At 53.5% G+C, this 10897-nt stretch overlaps 1 protein-coding gene across 1 annotated transcript in view; it reads right to left on the bottom strand.

Moving 5' to 3' along the window:
* MYH9 (myosin, heavy chain 9, non-muscle) overlaps positions 1-10897 on the bottom strand; it is an 83922-nt gene that overhangs the window by 21132 nt on the left and 51893 nt on the right. Inside the window, exons 6-15 of the mRNA XM_010860619.1 lie at positions 9183-9275; positions 8637-8700; positions 7807-7905; positions 7303-7446; positions 6476-6571; positions 5594-5712; positions 4657-4809; positions 3314-3487; positions 2452-2625; positions 517-631 (exon numbers count right to left, since the gene is read on the bottom strand). Coding sequence (XP_010858921.1) covers positions 517-631; positions 2452-2625; positions 3314-3487; positions 4657-4809; positions 5594-5712; positions 6476-6571; positions 7303-7446; positions 7807-7905; positions 8637-8700; positions 9183-9275 — 1231 coding nt within the window. The remainder of the gene's footprint in view (positions 1-516; positions 632-2451; positions 2626-3313; positions 3488-4656; positions 4810-5593; positions 5713-6475; positions 6572-7302; positions 7447-7806; positions 7906-8636; positions 8701-9182; positions 9276-10897) is intronic.

Consider the following 10897-nt stretch of genomic DNA (forward strand, 5'->3'; position numbering starts at 1 on the left):
TGCGCCGCGCCAGGCGGCCAGTCACCTGGTTCTAGGTGGAGGATAGGAAAGCGCTGATAGAAATAGGCTCTCTGGGTGCTCTGCATCTCTGCAACAGAGAGGTTAAAGCAAAACCCAGGCAGAGGGAAGGAGAAACTGGCAGAAACAAGGAAAAAAACGGCTTCGGGAGGTACTGGCTACCAAGGAGATGCAAGAAGGCAGTAAGGAGTTGGACAGAACCCAGGTGGCCGAATGCTGGGCCACCGCACAGCCCCCTACAAGGGAAAGGTCTGTGGCCTCAGGGCCTAGAGAGCCTCTGCCCCAGAGGAAGTGGCCGTGTGCCATGTTCAAGGATGCTTGGGGCTCAAGGACACCAGGATTCAGGGGCAGGGTGACCCTCAGGGCTGGAGGAGCCCACGCTCCTGGGAGCTAAGTGGGCACAAACCCTCTGGCTTGAGCCCTGCACTCAGCCAGGGCCAGGAAGGGAAGGGGCCTAGCTGTGGGCACGGGGAGGCAGAGTGAGGGCCAAGGGCGTACCATCCTTCCACAGCTCCGAGACAAACTTGTCAGAGGACTGGTGCAGCAGTGTGGCGATGTTGTCATTCAGCGGGTCCATGTTCTTCATCAGCCACTCATCGGCTTTGTAATCCACCTGCAAGATCAGACCTTGAGTCACAGGCTGCTCAGGGCACACTGGCGCACGCAGGCTCTATGGCAGCAGGCTGACCCCATGGGTGGAAACATCAAAAACAGCGAGGACCCTCAACCTGGTATTTTCATCCCCAAGAAGGAAATAATGAGAAGCGTCCATGAGACGTTCTCTGCAGAGTTACGTGAAGGCAAAATATTTAAACAGCACCGACGTCTGGCTGCAGGGAACAGGCTAAGAAAACTATGTTGCAGCTACATAGTAGAATATTCTGTTTTTAAAAATGTTCACGGTAATATGAACATTAGGGGGGAAAATCCTAATAATTCCTTTTAGCAACAGGTAAAGTAATTTTTGTTTTGTTTTGTTTTTTTCAGGATATTCAGGTTTTCTCAGAGCATACATTCTCTTACCTTTTTAAAAATATGTTCTCAATAACAAGAGTAATAAAACATCATATATTGTAACAATACAAACAGAGCGACTGGCCACCACAGCCTGCTTCCTAACCAACACAGCGTAACTCAGCCTGTAGTCCCCTCCTGGCCCCTTTCTGCAGGTTTTCCCACATGCAAGGCTGTCAATGATGAGGTGCAAGATGGTGGCGTCTTTCTCCCTAGAGGCAGAATGACCTCCTGGGAGAGGACAAACCCTAGAGTTGGGTGTCTTGGCATGTGTCCCCCTGGACACGGCCAGCATCCTCGTCCTTTGAGCTGCTGCGGTGCAGGCCGGACGGCGATGCCAGTTTCACCATTCAGCCCTTCGTGGGCTTTCAGGCGTGCCCAAGTTTGGCATCACCTACAACAGTGCAACAAAAGCCTGCCTGCGTTTCTAACAAAGGTGGCGGGAGAACGTGGGCTTTCGGAAGGGGGCATGGCCTCAGGTGACTAGAAAAAAGAGATCTCCTTAACACGTAGTTTAAAATCAAGAGTGGCTTCAACAGCCTTAGGAGACAAAGGAGCTAAGCAGGGGAGGCCGAACAGCGCAGGGCCACGTGCAGAAGGGTGGGGGAGGACCAGGGGTGGCTTGGGAGCACCACTGTGACAGCAAGTCTCTCATCGCCGATCCTCACTCATCGCCGATCCTCACTGACGGGAAGGCTGAGGACCGACCAGCTCATCACACCTCCAAGTGTTAGACATTCTGTGCAGGCGACACAACTTCCTGAGAAGAACCAGCTTATAGTCTAAGCTTGGACCTCTGCAGACTCAGGACACACCTGTTCAGGTCCAAGCCCTGGGATCAAGCCCACTGGAGGATGTCTGACAGCTGGTATGAAGACAGCTCTGCTACTTCCTGGCCGGTGGTCTTGGCAATAACAAAGCCAACAACACCTACAGGCATGACTCTCATCCTGGGGACAATGTTACCCCTCAATCCCACCCAGCAGATGTTCTAGGATGTCTGGAGACATTTCTGGTTGTCGCAGGTAGGGAGGGTGCTACTGACCTCTGGTGGGGAGAAGCCAGGTCTGCTGCTAAATATCCTACAACGTGCAGGAGGGTCCCTGACAATAAAGACTGATCTGGCCACTGAGGTGGGCAGTGTGGAGGCTGAGAGGCCCTGCCCAAGAGCACTGACTGCCCAGCACTGGGCTTTGTGAGCTCCGTTAATACACATTCCCCAGTACAGTGATGGTCACCCACATTTTCCAGATGAGGCAACTAAGCCTCAGAGAGGTGAAGTAACTGGCCCAAAGTCACATAGGAGCGGATCCCTAATTCAGACTGCAAAGTCCATGACTTTAGCACAAACAGCACATCTACACCCTGAAAACACGCTTAATAATAACACCACATGACACCAGGGTGTGCACGCCTCACCTTGCCAGCGTAGTGGATGATGCAGAAATCTGCCTTGTCCTTCAGCTGCTTGGGCTTCTGGAACTTGGGGTGGGTGCCCTGCTCCTGCATCACCTTCTCCACGAAACTCTTGTCCGTGGCTTTGGGGAACCAGCACTCCTCGTCCAGCAGGGCCAGGATGCCAGGAGGGCCTGCCTGGAGGGAGCATAGCATCGCGCAGGTCAGCTTGACCTGGAAACCCACCGACTCTCACCCTCGTAAAGAAGTCACAGCTTGGTTTTCAGAAACTCAAGAATCTCACCAGAAGGTGGGCAGTGCTTTCCTCACACAAGAAAAAAATAAGGAGCATGACTGAAAGCACTCCAATTACAAGTTCTAGCTGAAAAAGAAATTTCTGAGGTCTAGGCTATGTCCAACACACCTTAATCCGATGATCCATTGCAAGATTCTCCCATGAGAACACTGGAAATCACGTGGTGGCTTGATGGGCCATGCAGACCCCTCACCCACGTCCAGAGGCTGCCCCTCAACAGGGGTCCTGGCCCCTCGAGTCCCTCTGGGACCCCACTCGACACACAGTGTGTCCACACAACTATGTGGTGAGCGGGGACATTGAGGATAAGGCTCCTGAGGAAGAGGAAGCGCCCCAGAGCCCCAAAGCCTTTCAAACTCTGAGTTTATAAGAGAGCAGACTCGGGCACTGTGGGACTGACTGGCTGACAGGCCTGGGAACCAAACACCAACTTGTTTGTTGGAAAACAAAACTGATTTAAACAAAAAACTCATCATCAAAGTAAACCATTCGGTATTAGGATCACCGATGGTTCCGTCCCCAGAGGGGTGGAGCAACAGGTGGGGCGAGGCGCAGCCTCGAGGCTCTTACCGGCTTCTCGATAAGGTCGATGCAAGGCTGCAGGTCGAGGCCGAAGTCGATGAAGTTCCACTCGATGCCCTCGCGCTGGTACTCCTCCTGCTCCAGGATGAACATCGTGTGGTTGAAGAGCTGCTGCAGCTTCTCGTTGGTGTAGTTGATGCAGAGCTGCTCGAAGGAGTTCAGCTGCAAGAGGGAGATGGGGTCAGACAGATACCTGTTGTTGCCGGCGAGCCCCCAGGAAGGACCGGAGGGGTACTTAGGCAGAATCTCCTGGGGCCCCACTGTGCCACCCCCGTGGCCCTTCCCTCATCACCCCCGCAGCAGTGGCTGCACTGCTGGGGCCCATGGATCCCGCCAGCAGTCTGGTGGAGCCCCTGTATCAAGATGATGTTTTCAAATGCATAAAATTGATCAAAAGAGAAAGAAGTTATCTGGAAATGTAATTATCAAACGTGGTAACATAGAAATCTATAGTGCTTCTTAATTAACAAGCACAAGTCCAAGCCGTCGGCTTCGTAACACCTAGAATTTGAAGTAGAGGTGAATGCAAACAGTATGCGTGTGTGCCAAGTCGCTCAGTCGTGTCCGACTCTTTGCGACCCCACGGACTGTAGCCACCAGGCTCCTCTGTCCGTAGGATTCTCCAGGCAAGAATACTGGAGTGGGTTGCCAGTCCCTTCTCCAGTGGATCTTCCCTATCCAGGGATCGAACACGCATCTCTTATGTCTCCTGCGTTGGCAGGCCGGTTCTTTACCACTAGCGCCACCTGGGAACCGAAACAATACAACATCCAACGACTGCTATGATGTGAAAATCCCTGATTTCTACTAAGACAGAACACAAGCATTGCTAATGCAGCTGTGGTTTGCGTACTCTGCTGAATATACTGAGAGGTTAGTGAAAATAAAGAGGTAATTCTCTCCCCACACAAGTTCGCAGCTCCTCTGAAAACAGCCATGGACCCTAGGCTAGGCTGAAGAATCTCTGAGCTCCTGCAATTACAAGTTTTTGCTACCTGACCTCAAAGTCTTTATGGGCAGGGACAAAGTCATGTCACAACACTCAAAATAAATATTTGAGAAAACATAAACAATAAACGAACAGAAAGCCCCTGCCTGTGAGGCCTCCTAGGACACCGTCTAGATGGTACCATTCTCGCCAGCATTTCTGCTTGGGAAAGGGCACTTTGTTTAAGCTTTAAATACACCCAACTACTGTCTCCTGTCTCCACACAAGCAAGGAGGTGGCCAGCTCAAATTGCTGTGGGACCAGGTGAGAGAGGACCCCAGCCCAAGGAGAAGGCAGCCCCAGAGGCTCAGGAGGTGAGAGGGGTCTCAAGGGAGAAGCTCACATCAAAGATCTCGAAGCCAGCGATGTCCAGGATCCCAATGAATGAGGCACCCTGCCTCTTGGTCTTGTCCAGAGCCTTGTTGATGCGCAGGACCAGCCAGCGGAACATGCGCTCGTAGGTGGCCTTGGCCAAGGCCTCGATGGCAAAGTCAGCCTGCGGTGATACCCGGGGCAGGGGGGAAGAGTCAGACACAGGGAGTGTCTCATTCCTTTTACCCCAACAATGTCACCTGCAGGGCCCACCCCCAGAAAAACAGCCTCAAAGATGAGAAAAAACCTTCAAGCACAGATACGTTCACTGCAGTGTTATTTATAATGAAGAAAGTTGTAAGAGCCCAAACTTTCAACATTACATGCCAAGTGAACTTGTGTGTGTGCACGCTAAGTTGCTTCAGTCATGTCTGACTCTTTGCAACCCTGTGGACTATGGCCTCCCAGGCTCCTCTGTGCATGGGATTCTCCAAGCAAGAATACCGGAGCGGGTTGCCACGTCCTCCTCTAGGGGATCTTCCACTCTGGGATCAAACCTGGGTCTCCTGCATTGGCAGGCAGGCTCTTTACCTCTAGTGCCACCTGGGAAGCCCCAGAATGAACTTAGAGCTTTGCAAAGACTTTTTAAAAAATAAATGGATATGAACTGAAGTAGCTACAGAAGAAATGACATCTGAGATGTGCTTCAAGTAACACAGCTAGGGGTATGGAGACCAGATTAACCAGGAGCCAAGACCAGCCATGAGTCAGTGACTCCTGCAGCCTGGACCTTGGGCCCAGCTTCCTCCTGCTCTCAGTGGGGTGACACCACCTGCTCTCCAAGGTGCCGTGAGGACTCAGAGAGGTGACAGTGCTAACACAGGGGACACCCCAGGGCAGGCCTCAACGTGGCCACTGCAACAGTCCTCGCCAAGGAGGTGGCTCAAACCCCCAGCCAGAGGGCTCACCTGCTCCTTCGTCTGCGCCTTCTGGACGTAATCCCGTCCCACCTTGATGCGCGGGGTGAGGATTCCTCGGGTGAAATCGGTCACGTTGATACCCAACAGGTGGGATACTTTCTGGGCAGCTAATATTTTTCAAAGAGTAAGGAAGGAAGGGATAAAAGGTTTTAATTAAACCCAAGAGAACAAGTCCCTCTGCTCAACCTGTGAAAGGTATGGTAACTGAGTCACCGTTACCAGGACAATCAACCCGGCCCGGCCCTTCCTCCACAGGGCACAGAACAGTCAGCTCTCCCCTCAGACAGGCCAGAGGGCATGGCTCCCAACTCAGGGCCCCACAGTGGGACCTCTGCACACCCTTGGCCACGTCCTGAGTGTGAAAGAGGGTCCTGAACACAAACAGCACCGCCCTAGACACAGGGACAGAACAGGACAACTCACACGCCCACACATTAAATTCTATCGAAAGCCCCTCCGGAGCACATGTTAAGGCTAACTTAAAGTAGGGTCACTTGCCATGACCTGAGGACCAGCAATGGCCAAAGAGCTAGGGTGAGGACAGTGTTTCATGTCCTCCCAAGTCCACAGGCAAGTTGAACGACAGCAGAAATGACTGTTTTACAAACAGAGACAACTGGTCTGGTCTCAGCATAAATGAGAGAAATCCGGGGCCACAGATCATGGGTTTTCTAGCTCATTCCGACACTTACTCCGTGAAGGAGCAGCAGGGTCATGTTCACGAATGTTTTACCAAAATACGGCGTGACAGGCAGCCACACACATGCAGTAAAAAAGAAGAGTGTCTAAGATCTCTCCAAGACTCCTTCTCCTGACCCATCTAACCCAGGCCCCTACCCACATAATCAGGTGAGGGGCCCATGGGATTACCTGTGTTGTCAGGCATGGAGGCCTGGTCGCTGTTACGCTCCTTCTTGAAGACGATGTTGCCGAGCTGGAGGACCCCCGAGATGACTCGCAGCAAGCCTTGGGGTGCAATGAAAGGCAGCTCAGAACCAGGTGGGGTGTCACCCCCCTCAGAGGCCCTCGGGTAAGATAAACCATGTGGGGCACCAGGCCTTGGCCTAAAGCACATCTCCAGGGCCTCTGGTTGACCTCCGCTGGGGCAGCCTTGTGCTTAGATACAAGCTCTGTTAATGCTTCTAAGTTCAGACGTGCCTCTACCTAGGGCCCACTGTCTGTTTTTAAAAATAAAGTTTTATTGGAACACAGTCAGGCCTGTCCATGTACATGCTATTGGTGGGAGAGCAAAAGTGACCCTGACTCTAATGCTGGAGAACAGGGTACACACACCCCAGCCCCTAATCTTCCTAAAATACAGCATCAAGGCCCCCTCACCACCCTCTAGAGAAACAGGAAGACACAGGCAAGGACACCTTGCCACACCACTGTCACTCTGGGTGTCACCAGTGCAGAAGCCCCAGCCCCTTCCACACTCGGCTCGGACAAAGCCGGAATATTCCACTTCCAGCAAATGGCAAGGACAGGAGCAGTAGACCCAGGCCCTGGGAAGTTAGGGACCTGTTCTTTGTCCTCATATGTCCCCGGGAGATATGACCAAGAAGAAATAACCCTGAACCTCAAATCTGCGGGCCCACCTCCCACCACTCAGCCTTCCTCTGGTCTCTATGGACTTCCTAATGGCCAGTGCCAACAGGAAGCGCTCCCCAGCCTCCCCGGGGAGGGCTGGCCCATACCCATCTGCTCTTCCTCTGGGATGCCCATAATCCGAAAGGCCTCCATGGTCTCCTGGAACATGTCCTTGTCCTGTTGCCCCGGAATGGTGACATGCCCATTGGACAGGAAGCGGTATTTGTTGTATGACTCCAGCAGGAGATCAGCTGTAGGGAGCAGAGGGCAAAGTTCAGTGAGGGTCAGGAGGCTCCAGTCAACCCTGTGACCTCAAAGGTGTGGGAGATGGAGAAGCACCCCAAAACACCCCAGGAATGCTGAGTCTCCTCAGCACGAGAGACGGGCACACACAGAGCCCCCTTCCCAAGAGCATCAAGGCCCAGAAGCCTGCAGCTGCACAGTGACCTGCGCAGGCTCCCTCTGGCCTGGTTCAAAACAGGGGCCAAGCCTGCAGCTGGCCCAGGAACAGAAGTCAGGCTCTCCTTGCCTGCCCCCAGGCTGAGATTTCATTTCCTCACTGCAGTGTGGCCTGACTGCAGGGGGATCCCCAAGGTGGGCCCACAACTCACACTTGAGGTGCTCCCCAGCCCCAGACAGCAGGTAGTAGAAGATGTGGAAGGTCCGCTCTTCCTTGGCTTGGCGGATGGCACGAGATTTCTCCAGAAGATCTTCAAGAACATTAAGGAACTGTGCACACTGTTGGGAAGGCAGCCTGCCACATTCCCCCATTCAAAAGCCATGGAACTTCACCAGCAGAAAACAGCAAAACAAAACAAAGGCAAACTATCCTGGCTCTGTCCCTCATGGCGTGTAGCCTGTCCAAACAGCAGCTCTCACACTTGGGAGCCTCGTCTGTGTAAAGGGCCCCCTTCTCACAAGAGAAGGGAGCTAAGAACACCTCCCCAGGCTATTAACATAAAGGAGCATCCACCCAACTCTACCCTCAGGGAACCACACTGAATGACCTTCTATAGCTCCATCCTATTCGAAGATCAATTTTGCACACATGCTCAGTTATGTCCAACTCTTTGCGACCCTGTGGACTGTAGCCCGCCAGGCTCCTCTGTCCATGGGATTCTCCAGGCAAGAATACTGGAGTGGGTTGCCATTTCCTTCTCCAGGGGATCTTTCCGACTCAGGGATGAAACTCATGTCTCCTGTATCTCCTGCATTGGTAGGCGGATTCTTTACCACTGAGCCACCTGCAAAACCCTAAGCTCAATTTTATCCCTCCTATAAAGATAAATCAACTTATCCTGGTCCTTTCCCTGGTGCCATAGACAAGGTGTCGCAAGAGGCCGGTAAAGGGGAAACCGCAGGAATCAGGAAGCAGCCTCTTCTCCATCAAGGTCACTTCTCCCAACCCCAGAACACTCTTTACAGTTAACCACAAGGATACAAGTCTCAATGTTGGCTCCCACGATGTAGCCATTGACATCAAAGTTGATGCGGATGAACTTGCCCTGAGGAAAGACAGATGAAGAGATCAGAGCCCCATCGTCCAGCCCCTTCCCCAGTGGCACAGCCTGGAGGCAGGAAACCAAGAGACTGAGCCTGCGTCTGGCAGCCAGGGACCCAGCACCCCAACCGCACAGGAACTCAGGACTCAAAAGGGCCACAGGGCTAAGCCTGAGTCAGGACCATCTCCAGGGGTGCCCAAATTCCTCCACAGAAGAGAGGAGGGAAGCAGTTATCTGGAGGCGCTCCTCCTGCTTGGTCTGACTCTGGGTTCTAACTGGCTGCGGTTACAGCAGGACAAGCAGGGGACCGGTGGGGACTCCCCGCTGCCTCGCCGTCTTCGTCACCTGAGCTGAGGAAGCTCCTTACGCAGGTGTGTGACCCAGTCTACTGCCTACAACAGGCCCGGAAGCACCAAGTCTGACCCTTCTCTGAGTCAAACACTCAAACACTCGGTGGGAAGGTGCCCGTGAGCACCACCACTCACAAATCGAGAAGAGTTGTCGTTCTTGACAGTCTTGGCGTTCCCGAAGGCCTCCAGGATGGGGTTGGCCTGCAGCAGCTGCCGCTCCAGCTCACCCTGGAAAGGAACCCAGAGGCGTGGTGAGGGCCAGGCAGTGGCGCGGCTGCCAGACGTGCTCTGCCAGGCGGAGGGGAGGCGGCAGAGCTGTGTCCACACACCCCACGTGCCAGGGATGGGGGCTTCCGGACTCCAACCACACCGGCCTTGGCCTGGTCCCCAGTGTCACTCCAGAGCAACCTTTTTGCCAGATGTCTGGAAACACTGCCTGACTTGAACTTGCTTCCTGGGCTAACCAACCAGCAGCCCTAGAAAGGGAAAGCAGGCTGCCCATCCAGCTCAGGGACCTGGTGGGACGGCCTGGATCAGCCCTGGAGGACGCACTGGGAAGCAGCACTTGAAATAAGAAAAGACACAGAGGCATCAATCCTTCCCCTGGATCGTTTCCATCCAGGACGCTGCCCTTCCTCTGCCCCCCGGACCTCTACTCCCCACCCAACAGCCCACAAAAAAATTTTCCCTTTTCATAGGACAAGGAGAGAGGGAACCAGATCTGCAAGACCCCACCTTGTCACATCTGTGTCCTAATAAACTCTGCATTTCCCCTGCTGGTCCCCTGTCCTGCTACTCCCCAAGCCCCCCCACCCCCCAAACCTGTTCCCAGCAAGTCAGGTGTCTGGGCATGGGATGAGCAAGGCCCACTTTCAGTTCTAATTATTTACTGATAACATCAATAAGCCCTACTACAGTCTCATGATACTTGGTGGTTGGCAAAAATGTCCCCTTATTTACGCCTTCTTATCCTTGGGTCCTCGTGATACTTAGAGTAGGAAATACAAGACTAGCCCCATTCCAACTAAAGTTGAGGGAAGGGGAATGAATTGCCCGAGGTCATCCAGCCATCATCCAGCAAAGCAGGTCATCGAATTCAAGGTTTCTACCTCACACCTGTCAGTTACCACACCATCTCTCGCCACGCCCTAGCCCTACCTGGGGATCTCCCTGCTATCAGGTGGGCAGGACTTTGGAAGCAGTTATCATCCTCCTGGCAGGCCAGGTAATAACTGACACTGCCTGAGGAAAAGACAGCTCTTGTTCACCTTAATACCTGGGCACTCTAGGGAGACAGCACATCACACAAGGGCCAGGTGGGGTTTTCTAATTTATCGGCAGGGCTGGAGTCAAGCCAGGACTTTCTGAGAATAAAGGCTGCCTGCCTGTAATCTGTGATGAAAGGGAGAACTGGCGGCAGGTGCTCCCCAAAGAGCCATGAGCTACAGCGTCCCAGGGACGCCTGCGGCACACAAGGCCACTCAGGCACACCATTCTGTACATAAGTCTACAGAACACTGAGGATGCTCTGGGGTCTGGAAAGGCCACCAGCGACTGGAGGGGGCCCCACTACAGCCATCCCTGGTCAGAGATCCTCCCAGGATTGGAGAGTCTTGATTTTGGACTGTATAGATAATGTGGAGGAGGGTCAGTGCAGCCAGGTCAAGGGGCAGAGGTCAAGCCCACAGAGCAGGCCCTACAGGAGTGCAGGGCACCAGCAGTCACAGGACATTGGCTTCCATCCCCTAGGCTCAGACGGGCTGGGAAGACAGCGAGGCAGCCCACGGATCCAGAGTTGGTTTGAGCGCTGCTCCCCCACTCACTAAAACACCTTCTCCAAGCACAGGCCA

This window comes from Bison bison, unplaced genomic scaffold, assembly GCF_000754665.1.
Source record: "Bison bison bison isolate TAMUID 2011002044 unplaced genomic scaffold, Bison_UMD1.0 scf7180017864468, whole genome shotgun sequence".
In the NCBI taxonomy this organism is placed as follows: domain Eukaryota; kingdom Metazoa; phylum Chordata; class Mammalia; order Artiodactyla; family Bovidae; genus Bison; species Bison bison.